This window comes from Lithobates pipiens, unplaced genomic scaffold (assembly GCF_037356315.1).
Source record: "Lithobates pipiens isolate NorthernLeopardFrog02 unplaced genomic scaffold, aLitPip1_a1.2 Scaffold_23, whole genome shotgun sequence".
Taxonomy (NCBI): domain Eukaryota; kingdom Metazoa; phylum Chordata; class Amphibia; order Anura; family Ranidae; genus Lithobates; species Lithobates pipiens.
In genome coordinates, this window is record NW_027507785.1 from 219498987 (window position 1) to 219521615 (window position 22629).

The 22629-nt window shown below is 42.9% G+C and overlaps 1 protein-coding gene across 1 annotated transcript in view; it reads left to right on the forward strand.

The window, feature by feature from the left end:
• The window catches only part of PTBP2 (polypyrimidine tract binding protein 2), a 126707-nt gene that overhangs the window by 31538 nt on the left and 72540 nt on the right, over positions 1–22629 (forward strand). The window contains exons 2-3 of the mRNA XM_077452868.1: positions 4239–4269; positions 11639–11714. Coding sequence (XP_077308994.1) covers positions 4239–4269; positions 11639–11714 — 107 coding nt within the window. The remainder of the gene's footprint in view (positions 1–4238; positions 4270–11638; positions 11715–22629) is intronic.

Genomic DNA, 22629 nt, shown 5'->3' on the forward strand with positions numbered 1-22629 from the left:
GCGACAATTTTGAAAAAAACGCATTATTTTTTACTTTTTGTTATAATAAATATCCCCCAAAATATATAAAAAAAAACATTTTTTTCCCTCAGTTTAGGCCGATACGTATTCTTCTACATATTTTTGGTAAAAAATCACAATAAGCGATTATTGATTTTTTTTGCGCAAAAGTTATAGCGTTTACAAAATAGGGATAGTTTTATGGCATTTTTATTAATAAAAAATTATTATTTTTTTTACTAGTAATGGCGGCGATCAGCGATTTTTTTTTTTTTTTTTTTTTTTTTTTTTTATTGTGACTGCGACATTATGTGGGACCCATCGGACATTTTTGACACATTTTTGGGACCATTGTCATTTATACAGTAATCACTGCTATATAAATGCAGTGATTCCTGTGTAAATGACACTGGCAGTGAAGGGGTTAACCAGTGGGTGGCAGTGTAGGGGTTAAGTGTTCCTAGGGGTGTGTTACTAACTGTAGGGGGGTTGGGCTTTCATTTAGTGAACACTGATCTCTGCTCCAATCACATGGAGCAGAGATCAGCGTCACTAGTTGCTAGGCAGAATGGAGAAATGCTGTTTACTCGGCATTTCCTCCATTCGGCTGCTCCGTGAGATGATCGAGTCAGCGGGTCCCGCGACCGGACTCACGGGGGTCCCGACCAGCGCGGGAGCATGCCGCCGCCGGCGCGCTCCCGATGGCAGGGCAGCATTGAATATTGGACGTACCTGTACGCCAATATGCCTGCCCGTGCCATTCTGTCGACGTACATCGTCGTGCGCTGGTCGGGAAGTGGTTAAAGTATGGTACACAATTTAGTTGATGTGTAAAGTTTAAAAATAAAAGCAATATCTATATGCAGTGGTAAACGTAAATAACCAGCTATATGGTTAGGGAGCACAATCTCTCTGCGAATAACATACAGACGAGATATACTGTATATGTATGCTGTTAGTGGTTGAATCTGGTAAATTTCACACTCCTGAGATGAATTTATTTTAAAGAATAAAAAAAAAGACTTGTCGCACTTGGTTGCTACTAGTAACTAACATAAACCATGTTACCCTGCTGCCAGACCTCCATCTACCACTTCTGAGACAATGAACAGTCATTTTGCGCTGTTTTGTTGGTTAGAGGATAAGAAATATGGGATGCCTATAGAGCAATTGCTTTGCCATCATATTTAAGAATTAGAAAAAAAGGTTGAGCCGTGAGATACTGATGTACACATAATATCTACAGACGCTTCTCGTGCATAACACCATGCAGATTATTTCTACCTCCTCTGCGTATCTCCTGCAGACTGTTGCTCCCAGGACCTCCACCCTCCTGCACAAACTTTCACTGTAGATCATCATTCTTCCTGTAACCTCATCCTCTTTTGACAAGAGACCACTGAACAGTCTCAGTTGGCTAGAATTGGTCGCACTGTTACTAGGCCAGAGGTCTGCAGTACCTCTCCTCGGCGGCCTAGTAATTTAGTAACGTGCTGATTGGTGGACTACTGCTCCCAGCTAGTCCAGCCTGCAAATCCTGCATCCTCAGGCTGCAGCGATTTGACACACTTCTCACAGTTTGTCCTCTGGTCTCGCACCCAGCTCCCCCCTGGCATACCTCATCCAGAACTCCACTGTGGTCCACTCACCGTCCTTCTCCTGCCCCGAGTCCATCATGGAGAACTTTAACTGGACATGCGTTCCGGCAGCTTCTCCAGCCCCTCTGTTCAAGAACACTTCATCCATGACCTTGTAAAGATGAAGCTCCCAGATGGGGGTGGGGTCCCTGCTGCTGCCTAGTACTTCATTCTCCATGTCTCCCGGCGCCTCTCTTCCAGATCATTCTTCCTGGAAGCAAAGGAGGCGCCTCAGAACTAAAGCACAGTTGGCCACACCCACTGCTGCACTAACCACTTCCTGCCCCCCCAAATCAAAACAAGCAGGCCTAGCCTGAAGCATACCCTGCCAAAATTTACCTGTACTGACAGTTTCCTAAAATATTTATATTGAAAATTTTCCGTCCCCAACTACAATTGCACACTGCTCAGCGTTTCAGGATGGGATATAATTTAAGAGAGTTTAACACCACTAAACCCCTGGACCAATGATTATGATCCCCAAAAATTTAATAATCCAAATTAATCAGAAAAATAATAATAATAGCTGCTGCTTATTTAAAACATAAAAGCATATCAAATTATATATATAAAAAGCTAAAATCTTAAAACAAGAGTCCACTAATTATATATAGCAGCGCTCAAAACGTGCAGAATCTTGTTCAGATGCCATTCATTTGTGCTCATGAAATAGTGGTGATACAGTCCAGCTCGTGATAAGAAGAAAGATAGAGACCACCTTCCACCTCACGTTCCACCTTTCGTGCTCTCAAAATAAGAGCCCCCCTTGGGGGTGCACTCACCAGAAAATCAAGAGTATATGAGCCTTCAGTATAACAAACAATTATATTCCTTGGTCGCTAGATGTCACCATAATGGGGAGGTCCGATGTTTTTCATAAAGGAAACAAGATCATACCAACATAGCGTAATATTGTTTAAACACCTTTATTAGAGCCCCACATATAAATAAATATGCGTACCAAATATAGTAAAAACAATCGCAATTGAGTATGTGTGCTGTGCCTTATTCCTCGTGGTGAACCCCCTTAGGTAACCGCGGACGTCCGCTCTGTGCACTAGATTCGCTTCCTGGTACCTTGGTTGTTCACGACTGAGTGTATGGAACGCACACGTCACTTCCGGTGTGTGTTACGCCCTGACGCGTTTCGTCATTTACGACTTAGTCCGAGGGCGCCATCTACTATGGCATGGTGCAGTGTCCCTCCAAACAGACCACATCATCCTCACAAAAATATTCAGTTTCTGGACTATTACTTTTTTTTTTTTTTTTTATCATTGCACTTTTTTGTGGTAAAGTAGCAGTAAGCATTCATTAATTGCTGACCTAGTTGCTCACTTTTAAAATGGTAACCACTGTAAAATACAAGATGTGTGAAGAGAAGCCATCATATTAAAACAATCCTACAAGGATAACAATATGGGAGCAACCATTGTTGACTTGGGCTACTTTCAGATTGGGGCATTGTGGGCATCGGCAGTAAAGCGGCGCTATATTTAGCACCAATTTACCGTTGTTTTAGTGGCGATATTCGGCTGCTATCGGGCGGTTTTAACCCCCCGCTAGCTGCCAAAAAAGGCTTAAAACTGCCCGCATAGTGCCACTGCAGCTGTGCTATGCCAGTGGTTTAACGTTGCTGCCCCATTGTTTTCAATGGGAAAGGGCGCTTTAGGAGCTTGCAGGACTTTTTGTACCGTCCTGCAAGCGCTTCACACTGGAGACACACAAGAGTTGCTATACAGACGCTATTTTTAGCGCTGTAGCGACTGTAAAGTGACTCAGTGTGAAGGTAGCCGTAGAGGCTGTAATCCTAGCCTGTCTACCAAGTGGGTCCCTAACCTGTTTACAGCCACTAAAAATGTTAACATCTGAACTCCCTTGCTGCGTGCTTTTCCATGTTGTAAATCCAGGTTTGGGGTGGCAGTACCTGAGCATGCATCTGAAAAGATCAGTTGATAAAAGCAACTTGCATACTGTACTGTTTGCATATCTGGGTTGGATGTACTGCAGATAAAAATCCTATAAGTAAAGGTACCTCTTGATAGCTCATGCTGTCAGTTTTTTTTTGCCAATTTGATCAGTTTAGGCATTTTATTATACCCACAGGGTCAGTTTTGGTTCCAGTTTCACTGCTTATATTTTCTGTTGGAAGATAAACTTACTCTGTAAAAAAGATATTTGAATACATAGGCAAATTAAATCTGGAAGGAGACTGGAGGCACATAGGCTTTGCATATGTTTGCTAGTTCATGTGTAGTTCACTGTCCTAAACAGAGACATAAATTGCACATACTTGCTGGAATGTGATTTTTGTTTGGTAATTTTGGTGCCAAACTTGGCTTAGGTTTGTCATTCCAGCTTATATTAATCAGATTCTGAATGCCCTCTTTTCCTGCTGGTTTCTGTTTTACTAGCTTGGCTCTGGTACAGGTTTCTGGCGTTTTTTTTTTTCCTTCTTTATTCCATTAACATTAACACCGTGCATTATCTATTTTAATCCTTGTTTGTTTAGTGATGTCTTGGTGTTTTGGTACATCACTTTATTTTTTTATTTTTTAAAGTATGACTTAGTATTCATAAAATGTTTTATTTCTTTTACAGCATTGTTACTGATGTTGCGGTTGGTGTTAAGGTATGATTTAATTTTTATTTTTTTTTCCCCCAAATTTTATATTGACTGTAAAAACTTTTGGATGTATGTGGAAAATTAAACGAATGAAAGGGTTTTTGCCTGTTTGAGTTGACCTAAAGCTATCCACATGTCTGATGGTACCAACCTACTTTAGATTGACATTTAGCTTTGCAGTGCTAGGGCCAATTTGTTTGAATTTAGTGTGAATTAATAAGGTATGCCCCCGCACTACATGGCTGATGATGAATTAAAAGCAGTTTGTACAATCAGATTGTAACATGCATGGCCAACAATGGTAGAAAACACTAGGAACTTTCTATTACTAGTTAATACAACTTAAAGTGGAGTTCCAACCAAAAGTGGAACTCTCGCTTACATGCCGCCCCCCCCCCCCCCCACCATATTGGGTGCCACATTTGGCACCTTTCATGGGGAAATGGGGGACCTGTTTTTGACAGGTCTCCTTCCCCACTTCCAGGGACAGGCCACGGCCCGATCTCCCAGAAGTTTGGCCCCTCTACTCCTTTGCCCGCCCCCAGGGCAATTAGAAAGTGCAGTGCGCTTCGTGCATGCACAGTAGGGAACTCGCTGTGAAGCCAAAAGGCTTCACTACCATGTTCCCTTACCCGGAATGGTGACAGTTGATCCGAAGATCTTCTGGAGCGACAACATTCTGGGCACCCTGGACAGGTAAGTGCCCTAATATTAAGTCGGCAGCTACAGTATTTGTAGCTGCTGACTTTTATTTTTATTTTTTTCACCTAGGCTGGAACTCTTCTTTTAAGCCCGTACACACAATCAAAATATCGGACGAAAAGAAGCGCATTTGAATCGGTCGTCCAATAATCTATTCATTAGTGCACAGCTTTCGAGAGCTGCTCATGACAGTTTTCAGCTTTCAGCGCTGTCACTGTTTAAATGACAATTGCGTTGTCATGCTACGCTGTACAAAAAACAATTTTTTTGTCATTTTCTTCCCACAAATAGAGCTTTCTTTTGGTGGTATTTGATCATCTCTGGTCTTTTTTATTATTATTATTTTTTAGAAAAAAATAAAAACCGCAAACATTTTGAAAAAAAAAAAGGGTTTTCTCCATTTCTGTTATAAAATTTTGTAAATAAGTACATTTTCGGCTTTCACCGAGACTGCACTGCCGCGCACAAATGAGGTAGCACTGATGGGCACGGATAGATAGGCACTGATATGCAGCACTGGGCACTCATAGGTGGGCACTCGTGATGGGTGGCACTGATAGGCGGGCAGTGATAGGTGGCACTGATTAGTATCGCTGATTAGGAGGCACTGGCAGGTATTGCTGATGGGCACTGATTGGCATAATGTGTGGGCACCCATGGCCGCCAGGGATTCCATACGTGATGCTTATCAGTGGTGGCCATCCCTGGTGGTCCTGGGTGGGCATCCGAGGGATTGGCTGCGCTGATAAACAATCAGCACAGACCCCCCTGTCAGAGGAGCAGCCGATCGGCTGTCTTCTACTCACATTTGTCACACGAGAGAGGAAAAGCCGATAAAGGTCTCTTTCGGTTTACATCGTGATCAGCTGTGATTGGACCATCTTTGACAGACTCTTTACCTAGATCGGAGTTGCAGTATGTCAGACTGACACACCGCAACAATGATTGTCGTGATGACCATGTCATTTGACATCCAGTCAGGATAACACAACCACTTTGCTGACGCCATTTTGCTTTATGGCGTGTGGCAAGTGGTTAAAGTCCAGGTCCTTAATTCTCACCTAGGTTATGATGCATGCCAGTTAAAAGATGCAGGAGCCTGCAGGTTCCACAGGTGCTGGTACCAGTCTAGCATCCCTGAGACTACCAAAACTTTTTCAATGCACCTGATATTTCCAGACATTCTGTATATCGGAAACTAGCCTGCGAGGAAATGACAAAACTGGATGTCCTATAATCCTCCTCAATGTGTTTTACCCAATTACCAGGCATCTTCAGGAAGCTATGGGATGCCATCTTGCCTATGATATGTATACTGTAACAGGGGCCAGTCTTAATTACCTGATTAACCACTTAAGGACCGCTGTATTGCCAATGTACGTCATTACAATGGCACAGGCAGGCACAAGCACGTACATGTACGTGCCTGCCTTCCAGCGGGTGGGGGTTTCCGATCGGACCCCCTCCCGCTGGATACGACGGTCCGGTTCGCTCCAGGAGCGATCCGTGATGAGGGGATGGCCGTTGGTTTTCGGCCACCCCCTCTGGATCGCTCCTGGCCAATGAGAAGCTTCCTCCCACTGTGTATTGTTTACACAGGAAGGAGGAAGTGATGTCATTCTCCTCGGGGCGGTCTTTTTGACCGGACTACGAGGAGAAGACACAAAGTAAGTGTGCACCAACACTACACTGACATGTAGGTACACACAGGCACACAAACCCCCCCCCCCCCCCAGTCACAGTGTCACTGATTGCAGTGATCATTTCTTTACTGATCACTGCATTCAGTGTCAGTTGTGACAGTAAAAACTGTCAGGACAGTTAGTGTTAGGTCCAGGGTAGCCCCCTATCACCCCCAATAAAGATTTAACCCCCTGATTGCCCCTAGAGTTAACCCTTTCACCCCCTTTTGCCAGTGTCACTAAGCGATCATTTTTCTGATCGCTGCATGTGTCGCTAGGTAGCTAGTTATTTTTTTAGGTTCACCGCCTGGTTTTTATAGCGCTAGGTACCCCGATATACTACCCAATAATGGTTTTAACCCCCTGATTGCCGCTAGTTAACCCTTTCACCCCCTTTTGCCAGTGTCACTAAGCGATCATTTTTCTGATCGCTGCATTAGTGTCGCTACTGTCGCTAGGTAGCTAGTTATTTTTTTAGGTTCACCGCCAGGTTTTTATAGCGCTAGGTACCCCGATATACTACCCAATAATGGTTTTAACCCCCTGATTGCCCCTAGTTAACCCTTTCACCAGCGATCACAGTAGAAGTGTCACTGGTGACGCTGGTTAGCCAGTTAGTTATTTGGGTTCCCCGTCAGGTTTTTATATAGCGCCAGGGACCCCCATATACTACCTAATAAAAATTTGAACCCCCTGATTGCCCCTAGTTAACCCTTTCACCACTGATCACCGTATAAGTGTTACGGGTGACTCTGGTTAGTTTGTTTTTTTTATAGCATCAGGGCACCCACCATTTATTACCCAATAAAGGTTTAACCCCCTGATCACCCGGCGGGTGATATCAATTAGGTTTTAGGGTCAGGGTCTGCGTCGCCCCAGGCAGCGCTAGGTTAGTGCCAGTACCGCTAACACCCACACACAAAGCATACATCTCCCGTAGTGGTATAGAATCTGAACAGATCAATATCTGATCTGATCAGATCTATACTAGCGTCCCCAGCAGTTTAGGGTTCCAAAAAAACGCATTGTTAGCGGGATCAGCCCAGATACCTGCTAGCACCTGCGTTTTGCCCCTCTGCCCAGCCCACCCAAGTGCAGTATCGATCGATCACTGTCACTTACAAAACACTAAACACATAACTGCAGCGATCGCAGAGTCAGTCCTGATCCCTGCGATCGCTAACAGTTTTTTTGGTAGCATTTTATATTTAAATCCGGAAGGCAGTGCTTGGTTTTCGGGGTCCCGTACGTGGCTAGGCTCCCAAAAAGTCCCCCACATGTGGTATCCCCGTACTCGGGAGAAGTAGCGGAATATATTTTGGGGTGCAATTCCACATATAACCATGGCATGTGTGAGCAATATATCATTTAGTGACAACTTTTTGTAAAAAAAAAATTATTTTTTATTTTTTGTCATTATTCAATCCCTTGGGACAAAAAAAAAATATTCAATGGTCTCAACATGGCCCTCAGCAAATAGCTTGGGGTGTCTACTTTCCAAAATGGGGTCATTTGGGGGGGTTTTGTGCCATCTTGGCATTTTATGGCCTTCAAAACTGTGATAGGTAGTGAGGAGTAAAATAAAAAAATGTATGCCCTTAGAAATCCTGAAGGCGGTACTTGGATTTCGGGGTCCCGTACGCGGCTAGGCTCCCAAAAAGTCCCACACATGTGGTATCCCTGTACTCAGGAGAAGCAGCAGAATGTATTTTGGGGTGTCATTTCACATATGCCCATAGCATGTGTGAGCAATATATCATTTAGTGACAACTTTGTACAAAAAAAATAAAGTTTGTAATATTCCCGCAACTTGTGGCAAAATATAAAATATTCCATGGACTCAACATGCCTCTCAGTAAATAGCTTGGGGTGTCTACTTTCCAAAATGGGGTAATTTTGGGGGGTTTTGTGCTATTTTGGCATTTTATGGCCTTCGAAACTGTGATGGGTAGTGAGGAGTGAAATCAAAAATTGGCACCCTTAGAAATCCTGAAGGTGGTGATTGGTTTTCGGGGTGCCGTGCGCGAATAGACTCCCAAAAAGTCCCACACATGTGGTATCCCCATACTCGGGAGAAGTAGCGGAATATATTTTGGGGTGCAATTCCACATATAACCATGACATGTGTGAGCAATATATCATTTAGTGACAACTTTTTGTAAAAAATTTTTTTTTTTTGTCATTCAATCCCTTAGGACAAAAAAAAAAAAAATTCAATGGGCTCAATATACCCATCAGCAATTTCCTTGGGGTGTCTACATTCCAAAATGGGGTCATTTGGGGGGGGGGGGGGGGGTTTGTACTGCCCTGCCATTTTAGCACCTCAAGAAATGAGATAGGCAGTCATAAATTAAAAGCTGTGTAAATTCCAGAAAATGTACTCTAGTTTGTAGACGCTATAACTTTTGCGCAAACCAAAAAATATACGCTTATTGACATTTGTTTTACTAAAGACATGTGGCTGAATAAATTTTGCCCTCAATGTATGACTAAAATTTAGTTTATTCGATTTTTCTTCTAACAAAAATAAGAAAATCTTTTTTTTTCAAAATTTTCGCTCTTTTTCCATTTATATCGCAAAAAATAAAAATCGCAGAGGCAATCAAATACCATCAAAAGAAAGCTCTATTTGTGGGAAGAAAAGGACGCAAATTTCGTTTGGGTGCAATATTGCATGACCGCGCAATTACCAGTTAAAGCAGCGCAGTGCGAAATTGGAAAAAGACCTCTGGTCCTTAAGGTGTTTATTGGTCCGGGGCTGAAGTGGTTAAACTACATAGATTTTATTAAATAAAAAACAAAATGCACATGGTTGGTGTCATCCCATGGGAAAATAAGGAATATCACCCCCTAGTGGATACAATACAAAAAAACTCAATGTTTATTAATAAAAAAAATAATAATAATAAAAACTGATTACAAATGGATAATTAACCATAAAATTCTGTTAAAAAAGCCTTTATTTTAAAAATTGGTTAACTACCTCCTGCCCGCCATATAGACAAACGACAGGGGCGGGATGCTCTGATGTTCTGTGATGACGTTGTATGACGACGCCCCACACTCGCCGTGCTTGTGCGACCACGGGGGCGTGTAGCGATGCAATTGCAGGCAAGCTTTGTCACTGGGCCATGGTGCAGCTACGATCTCTGTGTCCAATCACAGCTGGTCCCATGTAAAACAGAAAATGCTGTTTATTGGCTCTCATTGCCTGATAGTGTGAGGAGGGGAGAGCCGACCAATGGCATCTTCTCCCAAGGGAGACTTGTACAGATAATCGGGGCACAGATCATCCGTGCAGACCCAACAGTTCCCATCAGTGATGCCAAATAGTGCCCATCAGTGCTGTCTTTCAGTGCCACCTATGTGTGCGCTACATATCCGTGCAGTCTCATCTTTGCACATCAGCACGCATCCGTGAAGGAGAAAAATTACTTATTTACAAAATTTTCCTGACAGACATTATTATTTTTATTTTTTTTTTTAAGCAAAAAATAACTCCGTGATGATTAAATACCAACAAAAGAAAGTTATACTTGTGTGAAAAAAAATTAAATTTGGGTACAGTGTTACGTGACCACACAATTGTCATTCAAAGTGCGACAGCGCTGAAAGCTGAAAATTGGCCTGGGAAAGAAGAGGTTAAAAGTGCCTTGTATTGAAGCGGGTAAAATGTAACTGATGTAGAATATAACAAAAAAAAAACTATTTACACCCCCTACAAGCCAATACTTTTCAACAAAACAATTTACATCTCTTTCAGTGTTCATCTCTTTAGGGGTAAGTGTCTCCAATTAAAAAATCCAGTGGGTTTCATTACGTGAAACCTCCCTCCTCAGATTGGTCCCCCTCCAATGTCTATTCACCTTATCTATATATAAAATTTTAGTAGTTTGGGGTCTCTCTTATGTTTTAAAAGAAAATGGTTAGAGACTCTGTTTTCTGTACCCCTTCCAGATGTTATTCATATGCTTCTCTATCCTCACTGAAAGTGTGCTTGTGGTGCAGCCTATTGTAGGCCACAAGGGCATTCTGATTATATATATATATATATATATATATATATATATATATATATTTATACACAGAGTGAGTACTGTACTGCAAACCCTATTTTTTCTGGCAGCTGCTGCATTGCAACTGCCATGGCCATGATGTTTGTGGAATAGTTAGTATAATTAGTTTATACAGACAGCTCTGCAGTGCTGTCTGGACGGGTCAGTCTCCCATCCTATTTCCCTTAGAAGTCTCTTGTCCTTTAACGTGAAAAAAATGCTTTGTTTAAAATGTTGGTTGTGTAGTTGGCATATTAAAAAAAACATTTAGTGCATATGCCCTTGCAGAGATGACATCTCTTTGGAGCTGCCTTGGACAACCTCTTCTATCCCAGCAGAAGCAGCCTAGGCCTCAACCTTGAAGCAATCGCTCATCCTCTGCAGCCAAGAAGAGTGTCATTCATTACTCCAGGGTTCAATCTCTAAAGCAAAGCCCAAACCAGGATCCCAGTTACGCCACAAACTTAGCTCCTAAGTTCCCCATACCTCCAGACAAATCCTCTTTGGCATGAATGAGAGGGGGTTTTAAGTGGGTGTATGCAACTTTTTTCACTTTACTGGTATCACATAGGTTCTATTGGATCTCTGACATTTCCACTGCACTAAAGCTAATGGAGTGCAGATAGTTTCGGGGGGGGGGGGGGAATCCATAGAAGCGATTCGGCGGCCATACAACCACCAGCTCGCTTCCACCTGAAAGCTGACAATTGACTTGCCTGATTTACATGCATTCCGTGTGTGTGTGTGTGTGTGTGTGTGTGTGTGTGTGTTTGTGTTTGTGTTTTTTTTTTTTTTTGTGAATTTAACTTTTCAAGAAAATTGAAAGGTAACTGTGTAGCTTTATAAAAAAAAATATGATTAGTGTAACTGCCATACTTTTAGGTAATTTGCTCCATTTTGAGTTTATATATATATATTTTTTTTTTATATGTATAGAGGGGTTCTGACGAACTGCTGTCAGGAAGTGTTCTTAATGGTCCAAGCGCTAACTTAAACAGCATAGTTGTGACTGGTAAGTACAACTTTTTTTTCCACACAGTAGACTTTTTTTATATATAATTTTTTTTTTTAAATATATAACAAAATGACTTGTATTACATTTCTAAGCAAATTGAACTGCATATTTTAGCTGAAGGGTTAGGTGATCAGTGTAAAGGAAAAATTATGCCCTTTTTTTTTTTTAAAGGGAACTTATCGTCCATTGAGGGAGGCAGGACCTGCAGACTTTTTTTTTTTTTTTTTTTGGAGGGGTTGGGGGGGGGGGGGGGGTTATATGCTATTGTCTGTAGGACCCTGGCAGAAACAGAAAAAATGTAAGGCCAGCCGCCATATAACCCTGCCCCTAACCATCCTACTTCAGTTTTTTTTCTAGAGTTCTAGGAGGTTTGATGCCTTTTCCCAAAGTTTAACCATATTTCTGCTAGTTTTTATTTTTTTTTTTTTAAATTGTGCTTCTTGTTATAGACTTTTTTTCGGTTCCCAGGCATAACTCCCAGCTGGGCTTAGCTTTAGTTTTTTGACAGTGTCTTAGGTGATGGTCGTGTCTGTGCAGACTTTGTATAAAAAAGCTAGCTTCTCAAGATTCCATCTGAAATTAGGAGACTGGCTTTTACAGATCCATTGCCTATGGATTCTGCTCTGAAGTATGGCCCCTAGACGTGTGGAGATGGCCTGTAATGTTGCCGGCCAGCACTGGACTCTGTGAAACGAGCCCCCTGTGCAATGATAAATTGTCCTGGGGACCGGCAGGGTGCTAAACACGTTACTGCTGGATAGTCAAGTCTCTGAAGGCCTTTGTGGCACTGGTCCGCAGATGGGTAATATTTGCTGTATGGACCTCCTCCTGGGATAATTCTTTACTGAGTTCCTTACAGTACCCAGTGCAGAATTTTGGTCCTTCAAAGACCTCAAATTCCTGCATTAACTGTTCCATGATGGTAAAATAAAGGATTTCTCTGTAATTCATGCAGAATTTGATGTTCCCGCCAAACCTTTTCTTTTTGTCTTTATTTCTGTCTTTTATTTACAACACGTTGACAACAGCCAATTGGGTTGCTTCGGCAAACCCTCTTGGAAAAGCTCCTACTGTCGTCTTGGGTCCAAATTGAATAACTACTAAATAATATATTGTCATCTCCTCCCTGAGTTTGAGATGTTTGAAGTGGCATGAGATGATCCTTCAGTTGTCTGAAGATGATTGTGATGAGGTTGTGGAAGCCTATATGATATTGGTCATCTCGTCTAAAAGTAGACTTAAGCCAGCATAGGCAGATCGATATTTGGCACACTCAGCATGAACTTGCTGAATTTTGATCCATGTTTGTACAAGCTGGTTGTACTGAAGATGATCCACTTTAGTACAACCAGCCTGTTGGATTTTTTTTCAGCTATATCTGCAAGCAGTGATCATTCTATTCCGATGGCCTGGAAACCTCCTGCTATCAGAATACAATAGCTCTCAACGTGATCTAAATTATCTAAATTTAAAAAAAATTGCATTTAAATCTGATTTATTTTAGTAAAACAAAATAGTTTTCTATTTAAAGCGGAATTCTACCCAAAAATGGAACTTCTGCTTTAAGTGCAGGTGACCCGCTGACATGCCACATTTGGCTGCGCACCCATCCTAGTTGCGGTGTGTCAGTCTGACACCCCGCAACACCAATCTAGGTAAAGAGTCTCTGACGGAGACACTTTACCACGTGATCAGCCACGTCCAATCACGGCTGATCACAGTGTAAACAGGTAGAGCTGGTGATCGGCTTTTCCTCACTCGTGTCTGTCAGACGCGAATAAAGGAGAGCCGATCAGCTGCTTTCTCTGACAGGGGGTCTGTGCTGATCGATTATCAGCACAGCCCCCACCCGAGGATGCCCACACTGGACCACCAGGGACACCACTAGGACCACCAGGGATGCCACCCTAGACAACCAGTGCCCACAATGGATGCCAATCAGCGCCCACAATTGGTATCACTGATTGGCAGGCATTGTTTGGCACTGATTGGCATCTACAGTGCCACCTCATTGGTGCCAGTCAGTGCAGCCCCATCAGTGAAGGAGAAAACGTACTTATTTACAAAGTTTTGTAACAAAAAAAAAAAAAAAAAAAATTGATCAAATACCACCAAAAGAAAGCTCTATTTGTGGGAACAAAATTATACAAATTTTGTTTGAATGAAAATTGCAGTCATGGTACACTGTACCCAAAGTGCGACAGCACTGAAAGCTGAAAAATGGTCTGCGCAGGAAGGTGTATAATAAGTGCCCAGTATGGACGTGGTTAAAGGGAATGGGACTGGCGGTGAGTCAACAGCGGTCGAAGGAGGAGCTGCTGCAGAACAGAGATGACAGTTACTCTTTAAAAATTATGATTTAAATTGAGCCTTTTTACTAATGATTTAAATCAAATCCACCATGCCACCAATGAAACTGTTTTGGTCACAAATATGTGTTTTTACTGAATCAGCCCTAAGTCACCAGAATGTTTTGTGTTCTAAAATGTGCCTGTTAGAGTTGATAGATTCCCGGTTATTTAAAAAAAAAAATAACGTTGGATAATTTATTTCTATGCAAACTGATTAATGCAGCTCTCCCATTATATCAACTCTCTTATTGTATTCATGCACACTGGACGTCATAAAAACGACAGTAGCTTTGCAGTGAGGTTTCAGATTTTTTTTCCAGCATGTTTTCAATAGCGGTTTTTAGCATCTTTAAGCCTTCCTTTTTTTTTTTTTTTTTTTTTTTTCCAATATGATCAAAAATGTTAAATGCTGGTGAGCCGCTTTTTTGAGTGTTTATCACAGTTTTTTGACGTTACAGCATTTTTACAGCTGAAAAAACTCCTCTCAGAACCCACTTGTTTTTTTTATAGCCAAAAAATGCCCCAGCCAAAACCAGTTAACAACCTATGTGTGCATGGACACATAGGATAACATGCTGGAAATTCTAATGACTAGAAAAATGTCTGAAGCCAAAAACGGCAGCTGTAAAAATGTCCAGTGTGCATGAGGTCTTATTGTTAAGGGTTCTCCAAAAAGCTTTGATAAGATTTAAAGTCTTTGGATTCAATCCCTTCTTACAGTCTGACCAGTCTGGATTTTTGAAGAGTATGATCTCTTTCTGTAATAAGTTATTTTTGTACCTTACAAACTAAAATGTCTGTAACAAGGTTTTACTCTGTGATAATGGTACAGCTGATGCTATTTAAGACACAGGCTCTTTTAGTAACTAATTACTTATTGTATTTGTTAGATGCTTGTATTTGAAATAATAAACAATACCCTTTATTAAAAAAAAATTGTTTGCGGCATGGATTGGTAAGTACTCTGGTATCTTTACTGCGGGTAATTTAATTCTTGTGCCCTAGAGAAGTCCCCTACCTGGTTTGTCTATCTTTGAGTTAAGTTATCTTTTATAACTCTTTATTTTTATATTGTGTTTTTCACTGCGTGGCTGCCTGAAGTCATATCGCTTTGTACAGCCTGTGAGGCTCTGAGTGCCAAGAGGGATGCCATCTTAGTTTTTCCAAGTGGACGCAGGACATTCACAACAGGCACCCCGCACACAACAAAGAGGCAAAAGCTATGGGTCGTAGCAAGTAGCTTTGTGCTGTTTACAGTTAGCTGTTACTTTTGTGGGGGAGGCGGATTAGTGGCAGGGTACCACCACACTGGTGCTAATTGCACTGTGTACTCTTGGCTGACATGGACTGCTAGTTCTGCAAAAGTTCAATACAGGTTGTTGGCAGGCCATGTCTCCACTTTCTTTGCAATATATCCCCTGGAGGTTAGCTAGTTCCAAGCGGCTATGACTCTACTTGTCTGGTCTTTCCACTACCTCTGGGGGGGGCACCTTCCTCCATTGGTTTGTATCAAGGGAGGAATTCTCATCTGCTATTGGTTGATTGCAACACCAGCTCTGTGGAATCTTTTTTTTTTGCTTTGGACCATTGTCGTTGCGAGCAGAAATGCTTCCCTTCTCCCCTTGGTTTTTAACGGAGGAGGAACCTGCCAAAGAAAAGGTGGAGAGATAAGCAAATTTTCTAGGGGATGGGGGTGCAGAAGTTTCCACATCTAAGGAATCCCAGGGTCAGATTTTATCTCGTATCAAACAGGCCTTTGTGGTTTTCTTGAGGAAGTGGTTGGACCAGTTTGAAGCTACCGCTTCCTGGGTCTTTTCTAAATCCTTTGCCCCAAAGGTTGCAGGATTTGGATCAGCATTGTTGTTTTCCTGTACATTCTCATTTAAATGATGTACTTGTACGCATATTGGGCTTGCCCCGACAAAATATTCCTTCCACCAGTGATTGGCTCAATAATACACCATGGGAAGTGAGTTTATTAAGAAATGGAGTCATTCTGTGGTGGATCCAGCAGTTTACTATCTCAGTAACGCCCTCGCGAGTTCCAGTGGACGAGGTCCCTGCATTTAAAGATGCTTCAGACAGGCATCTAGAGACTTTATTTAAAAGCAAGTAAAGCAACAATCGTGTGTTTAGAATATCCAGTTCAGCTTTTTTGATGTACCAAGTATGTCCACAGAGTAAACCTTTGATCACAGGCTGCTCTGTGCTTCGGCCCACCCTCCTCCTGTGGTTCCCAGGCTGTCCTGTTCTTACTGACACCCAGGAACACATCTGCTGGCTTTGGGAGAGAGATTGCAGTGAGACAGAGGCAAATCCATGCCTGAATCTCACCTGTGAACAATGAAACTGGAAGTGATGTCACTCTGGGTTTCATATGCACACTTTTCTGGCCAGTACAGCCAGAGGACACCATTAACCAAGTTTTAACTGTGCTTGGTTACATGGTATGAAAGGCAGGGGAGACTAATGTCTCCAAAAAGAGTACTTGTCACCTGCCCAATGCTATGACATAAGGGTTTATTAACCCATTGTGATAGCAATCACATTAAATTACATTTAAAAAGTAAAAAAATTAAATATATTAATTAAAAAATAAATAAATTGAGGTCGCACCACACATATGACATATCGCCGTGGGCGTGAGAACAATAATTCTAGCACAAGAGCTCCTAGTTAATGCTAAATTGATGAGCATTAATGGCTTTTAAAGCGTTGCTTATGGTGATTTTTGGGCACCATAGTTTTGAGCGATATCACGGGCGCACACAATTTTAAAACTTGGAATGTTAGGTATCTATTTACTCGATGCAACCTCATCTTTTATACTTTAACCAAAAATAGGTATTATATGGTGTTATTCTACAGGCCCTCTGCTTTCAGAAAATATATAATGTTCTGATGGTTTATGTAATTTTTACTGCCAGAAATTTGTATTTTTACATGTATGCGACAAAGAAAAAATTGCTCTGGAGCTAAATTTGGATATACTGTTTACATTGCATCTGCAAAAATAAAATAAAAAATACTATGAATATTGAGTCCATAACAAAAGCTCAGAATAAAATATAAGTAATGCCTTCCAGCATCTTAAGCAGGTAACCTCTAAAGAAGGTTCAGAATCATAAGGGGTTGGACAAAATGTCTCTCTTCTGTTGCTGTAGCTCCTCAGAAGATCAGGGCAATCTTGAACTGGCAACAAATAAACATAGCGGGCTTTACAAATGGGGCACTGGGTAGAGTGTGTGATGCAAAAGTCCCCTCAGCGGTGCTTGGCTATAGTGTGTGTGATCCAGAAGAATCTGTTGTATGGTAGTGGTGATCCCCTGCAGCAGATGGTGGCATTGCTCTTGGTGTGGAGTAGCCGCCTCACTGTGGATGGGTTTTTAGGTTTCCTTATCTTTTGAGTCATGTGAGTGGCCATTTGGCTTTATTTTTATTAAAAGTTTATTTGCTTCCCTAAGTCTGCACTCTCTATGCTAATTTATTTAGCTCTTATTTAACCGGTTCCCGACCAGCGCACGCCGATGTACGTCGGCAGAATGGCACGGGCAGGCATATTGGTGTACAGGTACGTCCAATCTCTAATGCCGCCCTGCAATCGCGAGCGTGCCACTGGCGGCACGCTCGTGTGCTGGTCGGGACCCCCTGTGGGTCCGGTCACGGGTCCCGCGGACTCGATCGCCGCAGGCATACCCGCGATCGTCTCACTAGGCGGCTGAACGAGGAAATGCCGCTGTAAACAGCATTTCCCCATTCTGCCTAGCAACTAGTGACGCTGATCTCTGCTCCATGTGTTTGGAGCAGAGATCAGTGTTCACTAAGTTAAAGCTCAGCCCCCCACAGTTAGTAACACACCCCTAGGAACACTTAACCCCTACACTGCCACCCACTGGTTAACCCCTTCACTGCCAGCGTCATATACACAGGAATCACTGCATTTATATAGCAGTGATTGCTGTATAAATGACAATGGTCCCAAAAATGTCCGATGTGTCCGCCATAATGTCGCAGTCACAATAAAAATCGCTGATCGCCGCCATTACTAGTAAAAAAAATTAATAAAAATGGCATAAAACTATCCCCTATTTTGTAAACGCTATAACTTTTGCGCAAACCAATCAATAATCGCTTATTGCAATTTTTTTTTTTACCAAAAATATGTAGAAGAATGCGTATCGGCCTAAACTGAGGGAAAAATTTTTTTTTTTTTTATATATTTTTGGGGGATATTTATTATAACAAAAAGTAAAAAATAATGCACTTTTTTTTTCAAAATTGGCACTCTTTTTTTTGTTTATAGCGCAAAAAAAAAAAACAGCAGAGGTGAACAAATACCACCAAAGGAAAGCTCTATTTGTGGCAAAAAAAGGGCGTCAATTTTTTTTGGGAGCCACGTCGCATAACTGCGCAATTGTCAGTTAAAGCGACGCAGTGCCGAATCGCAAAAAGTGGTCTGGTCTTTGACCAGCAAAGTGGTTAAGCTTCATTTTGCTCTTGTGAGGAGCCCTACAGCCTGCGATTATGGCTGTAAGAGTGTGTCATTTATGGTCTGGGCCCGTTGAATCCTGATATCGGGGATACTATGTTGGGCAGATACCTGGCAGATTTTCCATGTGCCTGTAGTTCCTCAGTGGATGCCTTAAAGGACTCATCCATCCAACAATTTTTCTGGCTGGACATGGTGTTGCTACAAGTGTTGGATCTTGAGAAGCTTGTTGAGCTCTTGCTTGAGTTGGGTTTGACGGGGGACAGATTACAGATAATTGAGTCATAATATCATGGCTCAAAGGTACAGTTACGTAGTAGGTGAGGTTGTAAAAAGAGACCAGTCTATCAAGTCCAACCTATCTGTGTGATTAAATGTCAGTATTACATTGTGTAGCCCTGTATGTTGCAGTCGTTCAGGGCAGCACAGTGGTGTAGTGGTAGCACTCTCACCTAGCAGCATTAAGGTCGCTGGTTCAAATCCCAACCACGACACCATCTGGAGTTTGCATGTTCTGCGTGTGCCTGCATGGGTTTCCTCTGGGTACTCCGGTTTCCTCCCAGACTCCAAAGACATGCTGGTAGATTAATCAGATCAGAGCTGCTGCGCCTTTCTGGTATTGTGCCTGCAGTCAACACTGCTGCTTCACCCTTTATCACGAAGGATTAACTGTCCTTAGCCCTAGCCGGATTAGAGAATTGCTGGCATGATTGCCTCCATCCCGCAGTGTGGCAGAAAGTGTGACAGATGCTGCTTCCCAGAGTCTCCTAGACTGAAGCAGGAATGGGTTGAGGATGGGGAAAGCTCAGGATTCGATGAAGTGCCCGGCAGATGAGTCTGCTTCTGAGCAATCTGGACAAGAAGATATCCGGTCTGTCTGCCTCTGTCACAGAGGCTTTTGATCTTAAGTCTGAACGAAATTGTTAGTTTTGCCTTTAAGTTGCCTCTTAAGGTGGACTGAGCCCCCCTGGTCCTCTTTGGGATCTCTAAGACCTTTTCCGCTACACCTTCTGTTGCTACACATGTAGCGTATCTCTGTTGGAATGCAGTGTATGCTGATTGGGAACATCCTGACATTACTTTTTTGCCTTCTAAAAAATAAAAAATAAGTTTTCAATTAAAAAAAAAAAAGAATTGTATATATATCCCATGGATGGAAATTTTGTTAAAAAATGGAGCATGCCAGCCATAGATGCAGCAGTCTCTTCCTTTAAACAAGAACTTAAAGTGGTTGTAAACCCTTACAACACACTTTGACCTACAGGTAAGCCTAGATTAAGGCTTACCTGTAGGTCCAAGAAATATCTCCTAAACCTATACAGTTTAGGAGATATTTGCCCGAAGACAGGCACCGCTGTCTACGGTGCACGGCATCGTCAACAACGAAGATGCAGCACGTGTCGGCTCCCGTGAGCATGCGCGAGAGTGACGTCATCGCGGCTTCGCCGAATGACAGCGGCGGAGCTGCGAGACCCCACCGAGAAGATGGATGCGCCGGACTACAGGGGACAGCGGTGACTTCGCTGGCTCCTGTGTCAGGTAAGTGACACATAATGGACTACTATGCGATGCATAGCAGTCCATTATGCTTTGCCTTTGCAGGGAATGAAAGAGGAAGTAAACCCATTAGGGTTTACTTCCTCTTTAACTTGTCTGGTAGATAACACACAGGGCTTGAAAGGCCCTGTTAACAAGATATTGAATTTATTATTGAAGGCTTCCTTTTCTTTGGCCAGTTAGCTATTCAGCCAGCTGTTGCAGCAATTGGTATTTGCCAGTCTGTAAAGGATCAAGTCAAATGGCCAGATAGGCCTAACCAGGAGGATGATCTGAAAGTAAGACAGATATTCCCGAGCGCTGTGTTTTGCTGTTGGTTCTTTAAAGGGTTCAGTATAGCAGGTTTCTCATCTGGCTTTCTTGTCTGTACATATGTGCAGACTTTTATGGCTTAAGAACTGGTCAGCCGAGCTTCCTTGTAAAAAGTTATTGTCAGGTTTCCCATTTCATGGTGAACTTTTATTCGGTGCTCACTTGGACAAATATATCCAAATGATTTGCAGAGGGAAGCGTTCTCTAGTACTTGTGAAGAAAAGCAGAAAACGTCCCTTGTTTAAAAAACCCAGGGACTGCTTCCTCAAATATCTCGGCATCAGGATGGTTCCGCCGCCAACAAGGTGTTAGGGCCAGGGGCAAGCCGCAAGGCTAGGGCCAGAAAAGGCCCTGGTCCAAAATTTTTCTAAACCCATCACCAAGCTCTCCTTTTTGAGGTGCCGCCCCCACTCCTTCGGGTTGGGGGAAGGCTGCTGCACTTTGCGGACATTTGGAAAACAATTCAGGATTATATGTCGCGGTTACAAACTGGAGTTACAGGGTGGTTCCCCCTCAGAGGTTTCTAAGATCCAGCGTTGCCTCAGATCCTCCAAAAATAAACGTATTGTTTCAGGCACTACATCATCTAGGGCATCAAGGAGTGATTGTAGAGGTTCCTGTATTCGAAAGGGGCACAGGGTTTTACACAAATCTGTTTACGGTTCAGAAACCAAACAGGGACACAAGGCCCATTTTGGACCTAAGGTCCCCGAACAAGTATCTATTGATACAGTCCTTTTGGATAGATTCTATCTGCTCAGTAACTTCCACTCCAGAGGGGAGACTTTTTTTAGCTTCCATCGATATAAAGGACACGTACTTGCACGTACCTATCTTTCAACCTCTTCAGAGGTTCCTACATTTTGCAGTAGAGGAACGTCACTTTCAGTTTGTGGCTCTACCCTTCGGGCTTGCTACAGCTCCCTGGGTGTTCACAAAGGTCCTAGCACCAGTACCGGGTCTTTTAAGGGCCCAAGGGATTCTGCTGCTTGGGTATCTGGATGACCTCCTGCTCAGAGTTCACTCAGTACAGGCTCTAGAACAGAGCATAATATACACAGTGAGGTATTTGTAACAGGCTGGATCATAAATACAAAAACGTCAGCCTTGAGACCAACTCAAAGACTGATATTTAGGTCTGATTCTAAACGAGGTCCAGGTAAGAGTATTCTTGCCACCCATAAGAATCTGTGCCCTGAAGGATCAGGTTTGTCAGATAAGGGGGCACCGGGCAACCCTCCATTAGGCTCTGTATGAGTCTTCTAGGGAGGATGGTATTTTCCTTTGAGGCAGTGCCCTATGCCCAGTTCTATTCCAGGCCTTTACCACAAGACATCATGTCGGCTTGGAACAGAGGAAGAAAAGCCCTGGATTATCCAGCGTGCTTAGCTCCTCAGGCATGCTTAAGCCTAAACTGATGGTTGCAGGATTAGAACCTGCGAAATGGTAAATCCTTTCTCTCTTCTCCCAGTAACTTGAAGAGTACTGACTACTGATGCCAGTCACTCAGGATGGGAAGCAACCCTAGACGGGCTCACAGCTCAATGTAAATGGTCAGGGACAGAGCAGACCCTGCCCATCAACGTCCTAGAATTACGGGCAGTACATCTGGCCCCTACGGTCCTGGATGGTGGAGCTTCAGGACTGCCCCATCAGGGTTCAGTCTGACAATGCCACGCAGTGGCCTATATAAACCACCAAGGTGGTACCACGAGTCGTTCAGCTCTGAAGGAGGTGAACTACATACTAGCCAGGACAGAGGGACATGTGCCAATGATATCGGCAGTCCATATCCTGGATGTAGAGAAGTGGAAGGCAGATTATCTCAGCCGCCAGCAGATCTGCCCAGGGGAATGGTCTCTACACCCAGAGGTGTTCCAGGAAATTTTCCAACCTTTTGGGATGGCCAGAGATTGACCTACTGGCATCCAAGTTCAACACCACACTACAGCAGTTTGTGTCTCGAACAAGTGATCCTCTGGAAATTGGACCAGATGCTGTGATAGTTCCATGGAGCTAGTACGCCCTGGTTTTATGCTTTCCCTCCGATCCCACTCCTCTACGTTTGTTGCGCAGGATTCAGATAGAGGGGGTTCCAGTCATTCTGGTGGCACCAGCCTGGCCCAGAAGGCCCTGGTTCCCGGAGATTGTGAAACTGACGATAGACAGGCCATGGACACTTCCACGTGGCCCCGATCTACTG